The sequence below is a fragment of the Rattus norvegicus genome, chromosome 6, assembly GCF_036323735.1.
Source record: "Rattus norvegicus strain BN/NHsdMcwi chromosome 6, GRCr8, whole genome shotgun sequence".
Classification (NCBI taxonomy): Eukaryota; Metazoa; Chordata; class Mammalia; order Rodentia; family Muridae; genus Rattus; species Rattus norvegicus.
The window spans coordinates 116059759-116080397 of record NC_086024.1 but is presented as its reverse complement, the minus strand read 5'-3'; the positions used below and the strand labels follow the sequence as shown (position 1 = coordinate 116080397).

Here is a 20639-nt window from a genome sequence, read left to right as displayed (position 1 = left end):
GTGATGGTTTAGTTAGGTACGAGTAAAGTTTGTGGTGCAAACATGGCACACATAACTAGCATGAACAAAAACCTGAGCACGGAGCATAGAGCTGTGATCCAATTTGTGGGGAGGTGGAGACAGGCTGTTACTGGAGCTTGCTGTCCAGTCAGGCTAACTGAATTAATTGGTGGGTCACAGCTTCAGTAAGAACTAACTAAAAAAATAGAGAGCAACCAAAGAAGACACCTACATTGGCCTCTTGCTTCCTCCATGTGTGCACCTACACACACACACACACAAAAGTACTATTGCGGAGCAGTGGTGGCATACATTTTTAATCCCAGCAGAGGCAGGTGGAGCTCTGTGAGTTCAAGGTCAGCCTGGTCTACAGAGCAAGTTCCAGGATAGACAGGGATAAACAGAGATACCTTGTCTCAAAAAAACCAAACCAACAAACAACAACAAAAACAACAAAAACAAAACAAAAACAAAACCGACCAACCAAACAAACAAAAAACCCAAAATACAAACCAACCCAAAAAACTGTTAAAATATGAGTCAACTTGAAATAGTAATTTATCATAGATAAGCGTTATAACAGTTTTCAGAATGTAAACACTGAGGAATTGGTTAGCCCAGTAGGTAGCGCACTATCTGTGATCAAGAAACCTGGAAGTTTGGCAGAGTCAGCATGCTGCACATCCATCTCCCAGGGACAAGAACCTGGGGATATTGTGCTTCCTTACCCCTTCCTACAGCCAGAGTCCTGAGATGCTTAGCACCTGAGTTCTATGTGACCTCCTGGGATCAGCAATCACCAGATCACACCAGTTGCTAACTCCCTCACCCTGAAATCTTCATTTCTACATTCCACTCTTCTGTGGAATCAACCTCCACAAAGAGTTCTCAGATTATGCAAGAATTCTCATGCATAATCTGCTTTCATGAGAACCCAGGCTAAGACATCACCAGCTACTGCCTTTGGCTAAGACCCTTTTAGTCTTAGGAAATCCTGTTGGATTTACCTACAAAATAAACCTTGGATTCCGTCTTCCTTCCTTCCTTTCTTCCTTCCTTCCTTCCTTCCTTCTTTCCTTTCTCACCCTCCCTCCACTGGTACAAGCCATCACTATCTCTTACTTGACTGACAAGCTCATCAGTCAAGGAAATCCTAACAAAATGTAAGTCAGATCTTGCATGTTTTTGAGGGGTGGAGTTTGTTTATCAAAATAAATAAACATCTTAACTCATTTGGAAAGTATGTATGTATGTATGTATGTATGTATGTATGTATGTATGAATGTGTTTGCATGTGTGTGAGCATACATACACATATCATAATACTCTATAGGTTATGCACAATGACCTACAGAGCTCAGCACGATGTGTCCCCAGGACTCTTACTCCCTCTCCTTCAGCCACATGGCTTCTTCTGTTTCTCTTTGTGACCTGTACATTTTGCTTCATCGCAACCCTCACTCGAGAATCTTTGCACTTCTTCATGATTTCATTCCCCTGGATATGAACCTAGCTCTCTCTTTCCCCCATTTAATTAGTTTAGGACTTTATTGGAGTGTCACTTTTTCAATGAGGCCCTTCTGACTTGGACTGAATACCCGAGCCCCTTCAATAAATTCACTGGGTTGAAACTGGAGCCTCCAGTGTTTTGAGGAAGCAAGGACTTTGGGTTGTAATTAGGTCATGAAGGTGAAGCCTTTTCTTTTGTGACTGACTCAGTTCCTTTAAAATAAGAAACAAGACCAATGAGTTCAGCTTTCTACCACCTGCAGTTCCAAGAAGGAAAATAACCATTTGCAAACCAAGGATGGGCTAGCAGGCATTGGTTCTGATGGTTTGGAGGCGACTTTCAGCATTCCTATTGCCTCTTCCAGTCTCTGAATCTCTCCTCCGATGTGCACTTTCCTCACCTGCCATTCTTTGTATTTTACTCTGCCCTACCCTGCCCATTTGAGATGTTTTTCTTGTTTAATGTAAGTTTAAGGTCATTTAGTATGTATCACTGATGTCAGACTAGTACTAATGTAAATATTTACTAAAGAAACAAGAGGAGGAGAAGGAGGAAGGGAAAGAGAAGGGGACTTGAATGGGAGGAAGAGGGATGCAATCGGCTACAATAAAATACTGTTTATTTAGTCAGGGTCATGATGGCACATGACTTTAAGGCTGGTGGATCTCTGTGAGTTTGAGGCCAGCCTGGTCTACAGAGGGACTTTTAGGACAGTCAAGGCTACACAGAAAAACCCTGTCTCTAGAAACAAACAAACAAAACAAAACCCCTGTTTATTTTAAAGGTAGAATTTCTGGTTTTTTTTTTCAACTCTACAGACTGTGTTCATAAACCCAGAAGCACTCGAGGTGGGTGTTGAGATGAGAACAGCACAGCCAGAGTCCATTACGGTTTCCCTCTCAGAAGGCTCCCTAGTTCATCTGTTGTTTAAATCCTATATGCAAAGGCCTTCCTCCAAACTGGCCTCCTAGATTCTCAGTTTACAAAATGACTGAAGTAACAGGATACAAAGCGACAGCACCTCTGTGTAGAAAAAACTGTTTCGATCTTCTCCAGGGAGTTGAATATTTCTCACCCCTAAAATGAGTAAAATTAACCTAATGCCTGAAAAACATAAGCCCAAATCGTAATGTACTACATAATTGGAGAGACCACATCTACTGAAAGAGAAAGCTGGACCCTAGGGAGAGTTTTTCAGGTGCAAAGGTAATGTGAGAGATTTGTTTTGAGAAAATGAAGAATATTTGAGTTTCTGATGTATCCTCATGAGAAAGTGTTTTCTTTAAGACTGTAGTAGTAAAATCCAGGAGAGTTGTACACAGGGTGTATTTAAAGGGCACCTTAAAAATCATAGAAGCCTGCTTTACAACTTAATAAGAATGCTGTTTTGAAATGTTCTGGAGTTCTTCAGAAGCCATACAGCTAAGTCTGACATTTCTTTAATGGTACACTTTAAAATCCAATGCTGTTTTGAAATGTTCTGGAGTTCTTCAGAAGCCATACAGCTAAGTCTGACATTTCTTTAATGGTACACTTTAAAATCCAACCTATAGTTTTGAACAAATGAGACTATTTGCTGATTCTTAGAATTTTTCTGTTATTTTTAAACCATAGTAATGAAAGTCCAAGAGTGACTAATCAGAGCTGTTTCAGTAAATGTGGGGATACGTGTTAAGGATACCTTGTTATACTTAATTTAACTTATTTAAGACACACTCTGTCAGTCTCTCTCTCTCTCCCTCTCTCTCTCTCTCTCTCTCTCTGTGTGTGTGTGTGTGTGTGTGTGTGTGTGTGTGCATGTGTGTGCAAGTGTGGGTGCAGCCATCTGTGTAAATGCAGGTGCCATGACTCTCATTTGTTATGTGGAAATCAGCAGATTCCAAGTTCCAGATTCCAGGGATAGAGTTCAGGCTACCTGGTTGGCTGGCAAGTGCCTTAACTTGGAGGGTAATCTTGCCAGTTCAGTGTTAAGAATTTAATAAGAGTTACAGTGCATCAGACACATGCAAAAAATGTATCATTAGATCATGGATTTAAAAGACTGAGGGCTTTTAAAGAAAGGGGTGATGAAGGTAATAACCACAGTCATAATGTGTTCAGAAGGGAAAGCATCATATCCTAAGGTCAGGCCGTTTTGTTTATTTCTAAAAGCATGTGTTTTGTGTTCTTTAAAATAAAATAGGTCGAGTCATAGTAGGCACCAAATGTATGCTTATTGCCCCAGAAAAACGACAGATTATTCCAATGTGCAGTTCCTCAACTTCTTGGCATGTCAAAGATATCTTTGAGAAATGTAAGAAATTTGTTGATTTTTGTGCATATAAAATTTCATACAATCCCAGGTTCCCGGCAGCATGGAAAACCTGTGTGTGTAGGACACATCTGAACTTCTTGAGTCATAAGCTTGAGTTTGAAGTGTAAACGACACACCTGTGCGACCAGAAAAGAGCAATCAAGTAGGTTGATTCACAGAAGCCCTTTCTCAGCTTTGACAGGGAAACAAAGTATTTCGATGACAAATTGTCCAATAACATTCACACTAGAGCAGTTTGTTTAATGATGTATTCTTAGCATTGCAGATCAGCTTTCTTTGTGTTTACTGCTTGGTTAGAAGTGATATCAGAAAATAGAATTACTCTTTGATCTAGCCAGTGCTTGTTTGCAGAAATGGAAATAACAAAAAACTGTGGATTCTGGCCTCTGAGCACATAGCCCCTGGCTTCTCATGCACATACAAAGGCGCATACACCTGTGTACATACATGTGCTCACAAGCACACATGCGCATTTACACATGAACTTTCATACACACATAAAAAGAACCCAGCTACAACAGACAGCTTCAGTGAGGCCTGCCACTCATCATCTCGGAATCCTGGTGTATGTGCACATGTGTGCGTGGGTACAAGTACACATCCACATGCATGCTGAAGCCAGAGGAGGATGCTCTATGACGCTACTGGGTTGTGGTATGACTCTATCACTGCCTTCTTACTACGTCACCGTCCTCCCTCAGTGCCTGGCATTCTAGACATTCAAGTCACCTCTTTGAGCCAAGTTCTGGGATAATTAAGTAGAGTTATGGAAACATACAGGTTCAGGGGCATCCCAGAAACTGAATGACACCACATAACACGCGTGTACTTGTGTGGTGGGAAAAAAGTAAAAAAAAAATTAAAAAGAGAAAAGCCAGAGTTGACCAAGAAATGTCCCACTTGTGTCGGCTGTTCCTGAAGATCCTCTATATCTTGGGTGTCTACTTTCTCCATTCTCAGAGGACTTCGGTTTTAGTTAGGGTTTTAGTGCTTCGAGGAGTCACCATGACCAATGCAAGTCTTATAAAGAAAAACATGTAACTGGGGTTTGCTTACACTTTTAGAAGTTCAGTCCATTATCATCAAGGTGGGGAGCAAGGCATCATACAGGCAGACTTAGTGCTGGAGCAGCCAAGAGTTCTACATCTTGATCCAAAGGCAGCACAAGGAAAAGACTATGTTCCTCAGTCAGCCAGGAGGAGACAGACTCCACACTGGGCAGAGCCTGAGCACAGGAGATCTCAAAGCCACCTACACAGTGACACACTTCCTCCAATAAGCCCACAACTCCTCCAATAAGGCCACATCTCCTAACAGTGCCACTCCCTATGAGCCAAGCATTCGAATACATGAATCTGGGGGGCCAAACCTATTCAAACCACCACCATGCTCTATCAGAGAGTTGTGAGCCACTATGTGGAATTGAACCTGGGTCCTTTGGAAGCACAGCCAGTGCTGCTGGGAGGCAGTAACGAAACCAGCAGTTGTAGGACGTGGATATTCAAAGTATCTTGAACATGGTTTTACTAAATATCAAACAACGGCAGGCAGTAAAAGGGTAGAAACCCATTAGCTGTCACTTCAACATCTGAAAGTAAAAAACTAAAGCCTTCAACAGCCAGAGAAGCAGCCTTGGTGGAGGCATCGTAGACCATGGCCCACCCTACAATCTTGTTTGTGTATACTGTAGATTTAAGCCTTATCTGTCTTGTTTCTTAGTCATTACCTATTATATAGCGTGCCCAAACCTTCCATCTCTCCAACAGCATGAGCTTTCCTAAATAAATTCATTTCAGTTAAAGAAACGCACCTATTTAAGCATACCGAGTGGCAAAAAGCACAAATGGAACCCTATCACCAAAGCCTGAAAGGGGGGCTCAATTGTTTGGTTTAGAAAACGCAGAGTCACCAACTAAACCCTTAGTTGTAGCATGCAAGCAGTTGAAACCTGAATCGGAAAAATCTCAACAGCGTTTCAGAACACGCATCCACATTGAAGACAAACCCTTTGCAGCCCTGAAGCTCAGGACCCGAGACAATGTAGGATGACGGTGGGTACAGGTGGTCATTGCTGCCACCGTGAATATGATGGGGAGAGTGCCAGGTGTCCTGCCTATCCTGCGCTGGGCAAAAGGACAAGGCAAAGTGAGTCAGCGTACAAACACAGACTGCCATCCTCTTATGCAGAGGCAACATATTGCAATCTTCTGAGCAACACCTGGCAACCTTCTGAGTAGAGGAGACCAATGGCCCAGCTTGGTATGCTTCGTTTGGGGGTAATATTATCTATAGTTATGTGCCAAAATGTTGTCGTTTTGCTCTTTACTTTTTAAAGAATCCTACAGAGACATACATTTTTATTCATTTACATATTGGGAGGTGTGCTATGGTACTCGTGTGGAGGTCAGAGGACAGCTTGTGAAATTCAGTTCTCTTTTTCCACCATACAGATTCCAGGGATCAAACTCAGCTTGCTGTGCTGTGGGGCGGGCTCTTTTTGACCCACTAAGCCATCTCATTGGCTTTTTTGTGCCCAAATATTTAATCACATCCTCTTGCTTCATCTAGGTTTCCTAGTGTAATTCTCCAGTGAGAACTCTCAGGTCCCCTTCATATCAAAGATGGTTAAATGGTCCAAATGAGGAGTAGGGATAGCAGCTCCCTCAAACCCCACCACAGCCTCTGTTGTAACAAGGATCACTGTGCCTCTCTGAAGAGGCAAGTTAAGGAAAAGACCCTGAGCTACATTGTAACTGTCTCCTTCCCATGCCTAAGACCAAGGACCAGTTGTATCAGCAGTGTAGAGAGAGGGGATCTGCTTCACTCTCGCTACCATAGCACAGGGGTAGATCATGCTAAGGAAGAAATACCCTCGACATGTTAGCAACATATTAGATAGCCACACCAAGCCATCCTGATGGATGCTACAAAGTGAGGCAAACACAAGGTTTTGTGTTATGAACCAGAGGGCTCTTCAAAGATTCTAAATAAGGACAGGGTGGAGGGTGGCAGAACACTGCCTGGACACGACATGGCTGTGAGCCAATAGAAGTCATGACCGCTTGCACATGACCTGAATAAGATCGAACCCTCCAGCATCCCGCCATGAAATGGGTAAGGGCTCACAACACCCCCACCCCTACCTGAGGATTTATAGGAGGTTGACGGTTCCTTGGATTCTTGGGGAGGGAGAGACTTTTTTTTTTTTAATGTGGTTTCATCACCAGAAAGTGCTTAGGCTCCTATAACCCCTTCACTTATGCTCCTGTGAGCAACCTAGTTAAACCCGTTGGGACACACACAGGTAGGAAAGCAGTTCAGAATAGAGGGAAGGTCAGACAGAATGGGACGGGAGCCCTCCCGCTTCCCTTGAAACCCTTCTTTGTCCTGACAAGTCCAAGGGTACATTTCTAACGAGCCCCTGATTACACTTTTTGTTTTCATTTTTAAAAGACAGAGTCTGTCTACACAGCCCTGGCTACCGTGGAACTCAACTGTGTTGACCAAGCTGGCCTGGAGAACTCACAGAAATTCACTTGCCTCTGCTTCTGGACTGCTGGGATCAAAGTCTAGAGCCGCTACACCATCTCTGATTAAGCTTTTAATAATTATTTGATAAGTCAAATGGCCAAGGTAATCTCTCACCTAGGGATGCTTACAGGGGAGTTGGGGGAGAAGAGCAATTGTATTTTCTAAGTTTTAAAAGTTAATTCTTAAGCTGATTTATGTCTTATTACCTGAAATGAAACTAAATTCCAACGGGCACTTGTTGCTGGCACAATGCGGTCAGAATAGTAACTCTTTAGAAAGCACAACTCCATACTCTGGTTTCTCTTCAGACCGTAGAAAGCACAACTCCCACTGGTATCTTGTACCAAAGTTTTGTTAGGGATTTTGCTCCCCTGTGTCAGCGACACAGGCGACCTTCCCACGTATGAGCAATTAAATTTGTGCAGGGACTAAACAGACATCCGCGCGCGCCCCACCACACACCACGAATTTCTCCTGGGGGGGGGGGGTCTTGGCCTTGGCTACTCACAGAGTCTGGGTGCTGGGCGGTAGGCTGGGGATTCGGTGGAGTTCCTTGCAGGTGACTCTGAAGTCGTCCTCCTGGTGGCATTCGCAGGGTGGAGAAGTACACCCTCTGCCCCACAGGCTCCTGGGCAGGGCGAGCAGCAGAGTGAGCTGGAGCAGGGACCCTGGCCTCATTTTCCAAGGGACCTCCAGTGCTACTTCATCGTTGCGCGCTGTCACCACATTCTCAGTGCCCTGCTTCTGACGCTGAAAGAGACCGGGGTGCCGGAGGGAAAGGGAGGAAGGAGGAGGGCTCCAAGGGGCTGTGACCTCATCGCTGGAGAGCACGCTGGAGAGGGGGAAGGAGAGGCTCTCAAGTGCTCCGCTTGCCTAGGCAACTCTCCATCCAAACAAGCCCGTTTGCGGCTTGCCATCAGTATCGCAGCTCCTTCCGTTCCGAGGCACCCAGCCTCGGTCCCCATGCCGTCCCCTCCCTGCCAACCATTAGTTCTTTCTAAAGTCTAGACACGCCTTCCTCTCCCCTGGTCTCCGAACTCGTGAAGCCACATTTCCTGACTGAGCAGCCTTTACCGGTGGTGCGGACCCGGGACCCACCCAAATGGTCTCTGTCTAATGTCAGCACGGAGGGGACTGTTGTGAGACACTCCAATATCCCGAGGAACTTCGGTTTCTCCAGGTTAAAAATCGCCGGAGCAGACAACACAACAGGAGACAGCTTAGAGTGCAGCTAAAGAGGGATGTGACGCTCCGGGCAGATCCTTTATGCTGCCTAGCTGGAGCAGCTGGGGTCCGCCACGCAACTCCCTGGAGGCGCCACTAAACCCCTACCTGGAGATGCTGGTCTCACCGAACACAGCAGCTCGGTGAAGTCAGGCGCTGGGCTCTGGGGCCATCTGCTGTGGATAACTGGGAACTGCGCATGTAGGTTCCCTGGCCTGCATGGTTAACAGTCTGGTTTTACATAGGGAGGGGATCTGCTTAGAGGTCTAGACATTGGTTTCATTCTCATCCGTCCTCTCCAGAAATTCAGAGTGAAGAGAGCACTTAAGTGGCACGTTGTTCTCAACTCAACAAGAATATTCATTACAAATGTAAACTAGATCGTGTCCATTTATACTTCTTGAAAGTTCTACTTCTTGAAAGTATAACTGCTTGCTAATTCCTCTAAGAACAAAAAGAATATTTTACTGATATGCTACACCGTTTCTTTTACATGTAACTCTAGAACAGGAGGGAAAGGCTATGTATGGTTCTGGGCATCAAAAGAAACATGAAGAGAGAAGGCTTTAAACATACAGAATGGGTTAGACTGGAGGTTAAGGGCAGGTAAATATTAAGATTTATTGAACTGTACCTTTAAGACACATGCATCCCAGTGTTTATAGAAACTTTATTAAAAGCCACCCCAAGGTGTAAAGAACCCCACACGTTCTTCAAGAAGACTGTGAATGCACAAACAGCATTCCATAGAAAATGAATCGAGCCCTAGTTTACACGACGTGTACACATCTAGAACATGAAGGAGAGGCACGAGAAACTAAATTCATAGGATTATGTACTTATATGTGATCACTCATATACACACGACCTTATATTGCATTCTCAGGGACAGTAAAACTAGGGCTGGGGATAGGGCTCAGTTGGTAGATTGCTTGCCTAACATGCTCAAGGTTCAAATCCAGCAGACCCTAAACTTGGGGTGGTGAGGATACTTCTGGAATACCAGCTGTGGGAATCAGAGGCAGGAGGATCAAGAGATACATAGAGAGTTCTAGACCGTGTGGGCTCTATGAGGCTCCAAAGGACTGAAATTCTGAAAAGAAGGATGACTACCAAAAGGCACCTGGAGATTTTTCTGGAAAATGAGATTGTTCTGAGAATTCCCTCTGCCGGACCCATGGTGATTTGTAAGTGTGGAGAGTTATAGAGCTTGCATTTTGAATATTCAGCCCCTCTTAAATCCATGGACAAACACACCTTGACTTCTCTAAATGTATTCTTGCATTAACTTTACTGAGATTCTATTTGGATTTTGCATAGATGTGCCTAAGGAGAAGTGGCCGGGTACTCTTTTCCTTTTGTATGTTTTATCCTCAGTAATTGATTCTTTCATCACAGAGGGAATTGGGAGATTATTTTCTCCTTCCTACATTTCTATTAGGGTTTTTATAGAATTGTTCTTATCTGCTAGAATTTACCAGTGAAACCATTTGAGCACTGAGTTTTCAGCACTCGTTGACCTTGTAAAAATAAATGTAATGTTACTCAGGTTCTTTCATTCTCTTCGAGGCAGTTTGGGTAGTTTTTATGTTATAACAGATTTGTTATCCATTCCTGAACCAATTGCCACAAAGTTGTTTACAGTATCTCTCTATACATACACGCAAACATGCACAATCTGTTCTAACATGGACTCTTTCATACCCAACATTGCCATTTTTGTATCTTCATTCTGTTTTTCTCATTGGCATAGTTAGACATTTGCTAATTTCATTATAATTCTCAAAGCAGTGTGTTTTCAGTTCATGGATTCACTATAGAATCTATGAGTTTCCATATTCTAGTTCACAGATACTGGCTCGTCAACTGGGACTGCCATTGTATAGGTCTCGTTTAGGTGACCTTGCTGAGATTTCCTGGGTTCAGCTTCCCTGTAATATGTAGAAGACCCTATGTCTCAGAGGACTTCCTGGTTCTCTGGTGCCTACAATATTTCCACCTCCCTCTCTCACAGTGTCCTCTAAGCTTTAGGTGTGGGGGTTCTATTGTAGATGCATCATTTGGGGGTTGGGTACCCAATGGTAGCTCTCTGCATTTTGATCAACTGTGGCTTTCTATATGTTATCCACATGCTACACAAAGATGCTTCTTTGAAGAGGAGCATGTTGCCTTAGTCAATTTCCCTGTTGCTGTTCTAAAATAACCTGGGGAAAATAACTTGATGGAGAAAAGGTTTATTCTTATTTTTGTTTGTTTGTTTGTTTTTGTTTTGTTTTTACACTGCAGATTTTATTCCTGTCCTGGTCCACCCTCCAACTGGTCCATATCCCATATCTCCGCCCTCCACCCCATCTCCACGAGGATGTTCCCACCCCACCTACCCCACCAGGCCTCTGAACTCCCTGTGGCCTCCAGTCTCTTGAGGGTTAGGTGAATCTTCTCTGACTGAACCCAGACCCTGGGAGTCCTCTGCTGTATATGTGTTGGGGGTCTCATCTCAGCTGGTGTACTCTGCCTGGTTGGTGATCCAGTGCCTGAGAGATCTCAGGGGTCCAGTTTAATTGAGACTTGTTGTTGTAAAATTATATTAAAAGGTTTTCTTTTACCCCCTCTTAGATCTGGCACCGCAGTGCCCCAAGATATCTAGTAGATGTCTTGCCAGAAACACACATCCCAACTCTGTGGCAGCCCAGTGTCTCTGCCGCCACATGCTCTCCTAAAGACAAATCGCCACAAGGAAGAACACACAACCCAATAACCTCTAACCCAATTGATAAGACATAATTGCCCACCTAAACATACAAAGCCCTGTACACATCCACCCCTTAAGAATATTCATAATAACCTGTAAGTGTTCAGCATGGAATGATAACATCAGACTCCATGTTCTCTAGGCGGCTTCCTGTTCCAGCCTCCTCCTCTTCCCTCAAACTTTTCTCCCACCCATCCTTCCTTCTTGTCCAATGACAGGCCTCTTTCTATCTTTTTGCCTCACCTGTATGACATCATCCTACAGAGACTGCTGGCTTCTTACAGGGCATCCTCCTCCTCAGATTCTTCCAGCTTTTCACTAATTCAACCAGAAGGGAGCAGCTTCTGTTCATTGGTTGTGTGCAAATATCTGCATGTGACTCTTTCAGCTGCTTGTTGGGTCTTTTGGAGGGCAGTCATGATAGGTCCCTTTTTGTAAGCACTCCATAGCCTCAGTAATAGTGTCAGGTCTTGGGGCCTCCCCTTGAGCTGGATCACACTTGGGCCTGTTGCTGGACCTTCTTTTCCTCAGGCTCTTCTCCATTACCACACTGAGGATGATATTTTCTAGTTTCATCTATTTGCACTCCATTGTGTAAATGTATCACATTTTCTATATCCATTCTTCTGTTGAAAGACATCTGGTTCTTTTCAGCTTCTGGCTATTATAAATAAGGCTGCGATGAACATAGTGGAGCATGTGTCCTTGTTATATGTTGGAGCAACTTTTGGGTATATGCCCAAGAGAGGTATAGCTGGGTTCTCAGGTACTGCAATGTCCAATTTTCTGAGGAACCTCCAGACTGATTTCCAGAGTACTTGTACCAGCTTGCAATCCCACCAGCAATGGAGGAGTGTTCCTCTTTCTCCACATCCTCACCAACATCTGCTGTCACCTGAATTTTTGATCTCAGCCATTCTGACTGGTGTGAGGTGGAATCTCAGGGTCATTTTGATTTGCATTTTCCTGATGATTAAGGATGTTCAACATTTCTTTAGATGCTTCTTTGCCATTTGATATACCTCGGTTCAGAATTCTTTGTTTAACTCTGGACTCCATTTTTTTCAGTTCTTTGTAAATATTAGATATTAGCCCTCCATTGGATGTAGGATTGGTAAAGATCTTTTCCAAATCTGTTGGTTGCCATTTTGTTCTATTGACAGTGTCCTTTGCTGTATAAAAGTTTTGCAATTTTATGAGGTCTCATATGCCTATTCTTGATCTTAGAACATAATTCATTGGTGTTCTGTTCAGGAAATTTCCCCCTGTGCCTATGTGTTGGAGGCTCTTCCCCACTTTCTCTTCTATTGGTTTCAGTGTATGTGGTTTTATGTGGAGGTCCTTGATCCACTTGGACTTAAGATTTGTAGAAGGAGAAAAGAATGGGTTGATTTTCATTCTTCTCCATGCTGACCTCCAGTTGAACTGCTATCTTTTTTCCATTGGATGTTTTTAGCTCCTCTGTCAAAGATCAAGTGACCATAGGTGTGTGGGGTTCATTTCTGGGTCTTCAATTCTATTCCATTGATTTCCCTGCCTGTCTCTGTACCAATACCACACAGGGTTTTTTTTTTTTTTTTTTTTTTTTTTAAGCAGGATTGGTCTGTAATGCAGCTTGAGGTCAGGGATGGTGACTCCCACAGAAGTTCATTTATTGTTGAGAATAGTTTTCACTATCCTTGTTTTTTATGTTATTGCAAACGAATTTGCAAAGTGCTATTTTTAACTGTATGAAGAATTGAGTTGGAATTTTCATGGGGATTGCATTGAATCTGTAGACTACATTCAGCAAGATGGACATTTTTACTATATTAATCCTGCCAATCCATGAGCATGGGAGATCTTTCCATTTTCTGAGAACTTCCTCGATTTCTTTCTTCAGAGACTTGAAGTTCTTTTTTTTTTTATGGTGAAAAAATTTGAGTATTTAGAATTAACCATTTTAGATGATCCCAATCTTGTTGGCAAAATCTACAGCATCATAATCAAGAGTCAAGAGAACATATGCCTTCTCCCCGTCAGGCCTTGTAAGCGTATTGACTTTGGCCACATCAACGTCACAGAGTTTCTTCATGGCTTGTTTGATCTGGTGCATGTTGGCCTTGACATTCACAATGAATACAACCGTGTTGCTGTCTTCTATTTTCTTCACGGATGACTCAGTGGTCAGTGGGAATTTGAGGATAGCATAGTGGTCAAGCTTGTTTCTCATGGGTGCACTCCTTCGAGGATATTTTGGCTACCTCTGGAGCCGCAGGGTCTTGGGACTCGGCTTTGGGGGGTGCAGCAGCTTCCTTCTTCGCTTTTGGTGCCATCTTGGCGAAAAGGCTGAATGTCATGTAGATCTTTCACTTGCTTGGTTAGAGTCACACCAAGGTATTTTATGTTATTCATGACTATTGTGAAGGGTGTCATTTCCCTAATTTCTTTCTCAGTCTAAACTATCCTTTGAGTAGAGGAAGGCTACTGATTTGTTTGAGTTAATTTTGTGTCCAGCCACTTTGCTGAAGTTGTTTATCAGCTGTAGGAGTTCTCTGGTGAAACTTTGGGGTCACTTAATTACACTATCATATCATCTGCAAATAGCGATATTTTGATATTTCCTTTCCAATTTGTATCCCTTTGACCTCTTTTTGTTGTTTAATCACTCTGGGTAGGACTTTGAGTATGACATTGAATAGGTAGGGAGAGTGGACAGCCTTGTCTAGTCCCTGATTTTAGTGGGATTGCTTCAAGTTTTTCTCCATTTAGTTTTATGTTGGCCACTGGTTTGCTGTATATTGCTGTTACTGTGTTTAGGTCTGGGCCTTGAATTCCTGATCTTTCCAAGACTTTTATCATGAAGGGGTGTTGAGTTTTGTCAAATGTTTTCTCAGCATCTAATGAGATGATGATGTGTTTTTCTTTCCATGAGTTTGTTTTTTTTTTTTTTTTTTTTTTTTGGTTCTTTTTTTTCGGAGCTGGGGACCCAACCCAGGGCCTTGCGCTTCCTAGGCAAGCGCTCTACCACTGAGCTAAATCCCCAACACCCATGAGTTTCTTTATATAGTGGATTACGTTGATGGATTTCCATATATTGAACCATCCCTGCATCCCTGGGATGAAGCCTCCTAGATCATGGCAAATGATCGTTTTGATGTGTTCTTAAATTCAGTTTGCAAGAATTTACTTTTCATTTTTTATTAAATATTTTTTATTTATATTTCAAATGTTATCCCCTTTCCCGGTGTCTCGTCCATAAATCCCCTATCCCATTCCCCCTTCTTTAATGAGGGTGTTGTCCCACCCATTCGCCCACCCCTTCCTTCCTGCCCTGACATTCCCTTACCTGGTGGAGGGGGGAGGTCCATCCTTGGCAGGACCAAGGGCTTCTCCTCCCATAGGTGCCCAACAAGACCATCCTCTGCTACATATACAGCTGGAGACATGGGTCTATCCATGTGTACCCTTTTTTTCTCCATCCTTATTTAATTTGGTATTTCTTATTTACATTTCAATTGTTATTCCCTTTCCAGGTTTCCAGGCCAACATCCCCCTAACCCCTCCCCCTTCCCTTTTAAATGGTTTTTCCCCTCCCCATCCTCCCTCCCTTGCCGCCCTCCCCCCAACAATCACGTTCACTGGGGGGTTCAGTCTTGGTAGGGCCAAGGGCTTCCCCTTCCACTGGTGCTCTTACTAGGCTATTCATTGCTACCTATGAAGTTGGAGCCCAGGGTCAGTCCTTGTATAGTCTTTAGGTAGTGGCTTAGTCCCTGGAAGCTCTGGTTGCTTGACATTGTTGTTCATATGGGGTCTCAAGCACCTTCAAGCTCTTTCAGTCCTTTCTCTGAATCCTTCAATGGGGGTCCCGTTCTCAGTTCAGCGGTTTGCTGTTGGCTTTCACCTATGTATTTGCCATATTCTGACTGTGTCTCTTGGGAGAGATCTACATCCGGTTCCTGTCAGCCTGCATTTCTTTGCTTCATCCATCTTATCTAGTTTGGTGGCTGTATATGTATGGGCCACATGTGGGTTGTTTAAATGGTTTATCTGTTCCTGATTTAACTTCAGTACCTGGTATCAGTCTAGGAAATTGTCCATTTCCTGCAGATTTTCAAGTTTTGTTGAATATACGATTTTGTAGTAGGATCTGATGATTTTTTGAATTTCCTCTGATTCTGTAGTTATGTCTCTCTTTTCATTTCTGATTTTGTTAATTTGGACACACTCTCTGTGTCCTCTCGTTAGTCTGGCTCAGGGTTTACCTAGCTTGTTGATTTTCTCAAAGAACAAGCTTTTGGTTCTGTTGACTCTTTGTATAGTCCTTTTTGTTTCTATTTGGTTGATTTCGGTTCTGAGTTTGATTATTTCCTGCCTTCTACTCCTCCTGGGTGTATTTGCTTCTTTTTGTTCTAGCGCTTTTAGGTGTGCTGTCAAGCTGCTGATATGTGCTCTCTCCTGTTTCTTTCTGCAGGCACTCAGAGCTATGAGTTTTCCTCTTAGCACAGCTTTCATTGTGTCCTATAGGTTTGGGTATGTTGTACCTTCATTTTCATTAAATTCTAAGAAGTCTTTAATTTCTTTATTTCTTCCTTGACCAGGTTATCATTGAGTAGAGCATTGTTCAACGTCCATGTATATGTGGGCGTTCTTTCCTTATTGTTATTGAAGACTAGCTTTAGCCCGTGGTGGTCTGATAGGACGCATGGGATTATTTCTATCTTTCTGTATCTGTTGAGGCCTGTTTTATGACCGATTATATGGTTAATTTTGGAGAAAGTACCATGAGGTGGTGAGAAGAAGGTATATCCTTTTGTTTTAGGATAGAATGTTCTATAAATATCTGTTAAGTTCATTTGGTTCATGACTTCTGCTAGTCTGTCTATGTCTCTGTTTAATTTCTGTTTCCATGATCTGTCCATTGATGAGAATGGGGTGTTGAAGTCTCCTACTATTATTGTGTGAGGTGCAATGCGTGCTTTGAGCTTTAGTAAGGTTTCTTTTATATATGTAGGTGCCCTTGTATTTGGAGCATAGATATTTAGGATTGAGAGTTCATCTTGGTGGATTTTTTCCTTTGATGAATATGAAGTGTCCTTCCTTATCTTTTTTGATGACTTTGGTTGAAAATCGATTTTATTTGATATTAGAATCGCTGCTCCAGCTTGCTTCTTCAGACCATTTGCTTGGAAAGTTGTTTTCCAGCCTTTCACTCTGAGGTAGTGTCTGTCTTTGTCTCTGAGGTGTGTTTCCTGTAGGCAGCAAAATGTTGGGTCCTCATTGCGTATCCAGTTTGTTAATCTGTGTCTTTTTATTGAAGAATTAAATTCATTGATGTTGAGAGATATTAAGGAATAGTGATTGTTGCTTCCTGTTATATTCGTGTTTGGATATGAGATTATGTTTGTGTACTTGTCTTCTTTTTGTTTTGTTGCAAAACGATTAGTTTCTTGCTTTTTCTAGGGTGAAGCTTACCTCCTTGTGTTGGGCTTTACCATTTATTATCCTTTGTAGGGCTGGATTTGTAGAAAGATATTGTGCAAATTTGTCATGGAATATCTTGGTTTCTCCATCTATGTTAATTGAGAGTTTTGCTGAATACAGTAACCTGGGCTGGCATTTGTGTTCTCTTAGGGTCTGTATGACATCTGTCCAGGATCTTCTGGCTTTCATAGTCTCTGGTGAGAAGTCTGGTGTAATTCTGATAGGTCTGCCTTTATATGTCACTTGACCTTTTTCCCTTACTGCTTTTCATATTTTTTCTTTGTTTTGTGCATTTGGTGTTTTGACTATTATGTGACAGGAGGGATTTCTTTTCTGGTCCAATCAATTTGGAGTTCTGTAGGCTTCTTGTATGTTTATGGGCATCTCTTTCTTCAGGTTAGGGAAGTTTTCTTCTATGATTTTGTTGAAGATATTTACTGGTCCTTTGATTTGGGAGTCTTCACTCTCTTCTATACCTATTATCGTTAGGTTAATCTTCTCATTGTGCCCCTGGGTTTCCTGTATGTTTTGGGCTACGAGCTTTTTGCATTTTACATTATCTTTGAAGGTTGTGTTCATGTTTTCTATAGTGTCTTGTGCCCCTTAGATTCTCTTCTCTATCTCTTTTATTCTGTTGGTGATGCTTGCATGTATGACTCCTGATCTCTTTCCTAGGTTTTCTATTTCCAGAGTTGTCCCCTTTGGGCTTTCTTTATTGTTTCTATTTCCATTTTTAAATCCTGGATGGTTTTGTTCAATTCCTTCACTTGTTTGGTTGTGTTTTCCTGTAATTCTTTAAGGGATTTTTGTGGTTCTTCTTCAAGGGCTTCTACTCGTTACCTGTGTTGTCCTGTGTTCTTTAAGGGAGATATTTATGTCCTTCTTAAAGTCCTCTATCATCACCATGAGATGTGATTTTTAAATCCAAATCTTGCTTTTCTGGTGTGTTTGGATATCCAGTATTTGCTTTGATGGGAGACTGTATTCTGATGATTCCAAGTAATCTTGGTTTCTGTTGCTTAGTTTCCTGTGCTTGCTTCTTGCCATCAGGCTGTCTCTTGTGTTAGCTTGTTTTGTTGTCTCTGACAGTGGCTTGACCCTCCTGTAGGCCTGTGTGTCAGCATTCCTATAGACCTGTTTTCTTTCAGCTGGATCTGGTAACAGAGAGCTGCTCCTGGTTTGTGTGATCTGAAGCCTCCAGGCGGGTTGTTTGTTACAGAAGACTTGGTCTTACTCTGCTCTCAGGTGTGTAGGTGCTCCTGGTGACTGGCTTTCAGCTCTCAGAGCTGGAAGAAGCCGAACGGTCCTGCCCCTGACTGCTCCAAGTTCCCTGTGCCCAGAGGGCACAGAGGGCACTAGGTGGGTTCCTCTTGTGTCAGGAATGTGGGCAGAAGTTGTTGTCTATCCTGAGCTTTCAGGATTGTCAGCACTTCTGAGGTTCCAGCTCTCTACCCCATGGGATTTGGATTCAGGGAGCTGTGGGAGTGGTTCAGTTCAGTTCTGGACTCAGGCAGAAACCACCTGGTTCCTGCCACTGACTGCTCCTAGGTCATGTGTCCAGAGGCCACTAGGCAGTTTCTTCTTGGGCCAGGAATATGAGCAGAAGTGATGGTGTCCCCTGAGCTTTCAGGATTGTTCACACTTTTCTTTAGTGTAGTTTTAATGAGTGTAGTTTTCAAGTGATCCTTTGTAGCTCATCGTGAGGCACAAAGGATCATTCCAGTTTTTATGTTTTGTAGGAAAGATCCACTTGTTTTTGAAACTGCCTGTGTGACTGAGTTTGGAGACAGGTTTGCTAAAACGGTAAAATTAGACTTTGGAGATAGTTTCATTAAAGAGGAAAACTTAAGTAAGTCCATCAACTTGGGTCCCTAATCCAGGAGAACTGGTTATTTTAAACAGGTAGAGATACCAGTTCTGTGCTCAGAAAAGGACAATACCACTTGAAGCCACCCGGAAGAGCAAGAGAGCACTCCAGTTGACTGGTACTTTGATTTGGGACTGTCGGCCTTCAGGTATATGACCTCTCTCTCTCTTTCTCTCTCTCTCTCTCTCTCTCTCTCTCTCTCTCTCTCTCTCTCTTTCTATTGTTCAAGCCACCTATTCTTTGATGTTTTGCTATGGCAGGCTTAGCAAACGAACTCATCATGTGTGCTCCTGCGGAATGATTTACAGAGGAGGAATGCTTCAAATAATCCTCATAGATTGCCCCAAGTCTGGAGTCACGTGACTCAGCTAGAATGGACGGGTGGTGTGTGGGGATGGACAACAAACACTGGCTATATCAGTGAAAAGGAATTCATAGTGTTTGGAGCGACAACACAATTTTCTGAGTAAAAATATATCTTATTAAGAAGTAAGGAGGATCAATTCTGAGACCCGACTTTATTACATTTCATCCTATGATGTCACATCTGTTGATGAAGGCAGTTGATGTTAGGTATTAATTTAAGCATGCAAATACAAATTCCTAATCATAACTCAAATCTTGTTTCTTATTCTGTGGTGCCTACTGTGTCTTCAGAGTTTCTTTTTCCCTTTGCTTGTCCAGCATCACTTCAAAACGGAGTCAATAGAATGGAATACACAATTATAAATACGGCTGGACAACAGTATTATCAACAATTAATTTTTACTAATGTAATGTACTAACATGTAACCAAAGTTATTCTAGCATTTTGGTAGTACATTTTGGGCAGTCGATCAGATATAATTTCCTAAGGAAGGTTCACTCTTATGTTTCTACACAGATCCTGAGGCAGTGGACTCCCCTTTCAGCATAGTAATGGATTGCTTATGGGTCATCTCCTTCCATTGGCTCTGAGCAACTTAAGCAAAACAACGTTTTTTTTTTTTAATCACTTCATTATCCCTGTGTCTTCTGTCTAGAAAGGCAGGATCCTAATTTGATTCAATATTCCTGTTTGCTAAACTGAATAAAATTATTTCATGAAACTTAGCTATTAAGGAGCAGAGCTGTTATGCTTCTGCAGGTACGGCTAGTGTGGCTGTTCTGAATTATGTTTCTCTCTGTACCAGTTGTAGTGTATTCAAGAGGCGCAACTCTGGATGCAATTACTTAGGTAAGTCTGTAGGAAACTTTGTTTAAACCGGATAGGAAATGCCTTTAAGTGAGTAGGGTGGAGACTTTTGGGGAGGGAGTTATTTTAAAAGGTTGGGTCCATATGTTTCAATCCTTAAATGGGAAGACATCCCTAGTGGGTAATCCATGATTCCAGCATAGAATGCCCGCAATAGAAAACCTGTATCATAGAATGATCAGCGGTTCAGTCACAACCATCGGAAAACATATATTTCCAATGGTCTAAGGAACCCCTCTACTGTAAATTTATTTTCCATTGCTGCTTCATAACTGTAATTTTGCTATGGAGTGCTTTCTCAATTCCCACGACCCATCAGAAATATGTATTTTTCAAAGGTGGAGACCCATAGGTTGAGAACCATTGAAAGCTGTTTTTTAGGGTTCAGGAAAACCTTCACAGATCGGGTTAAAATTGATTCTAACTGCTTTGGGGAGCGTCAAGTCATCTCTCTCTCTCTCTTTCTTTTTTTCTTGACAGAGTAAAAGGAAAAGAAAATACTGTCCGACGTGCCTAATCATTTTTCACTTCTTAGCTTTCCCAAAACTTCCCTTCCTTAAGGTTTTAATTCTCTCACTATAGCTGAAACTGACTTTTTTTTTTTTTCCTGCGCAGAAAACACTTCTTTCATTTTCTAAGCGAGGACATAACCCGGTAGTAATGAACAGACCACCTCCTATTGGATTTGTAGTTTGCCACCAAAAAGTAATGAGATCTTAGTCACTCCAGGCAGAAAGTGTTTCG

The 20639-nt window shown here is 42.5% G+C and overlaps 1 protein-coding gene across 1 annotated transcript in view; it reads right to left on the bottom strand.

The window, feature by feature from the left end:
- Positions 1-8077, bottom strand: part of Tshr (thyroid stimulating hormone receptor) — a 133689-nt gene extending 125612 nt beyond the window's left edge. Inside the window, exon 1 of the mRNA NM_012888.2 lies at positions 7864-8077. Coding sequence (NP_037020.2) covers positions 7864-8033 — 170 coding nt within the window. The 5' untranslated portion in view covers positions 8034-8077. The remainder of the gene's footprint in view (positions 1-7863) is intronic.
- Positions 8078-20639: the final 12562 nt, after the last annotated feature.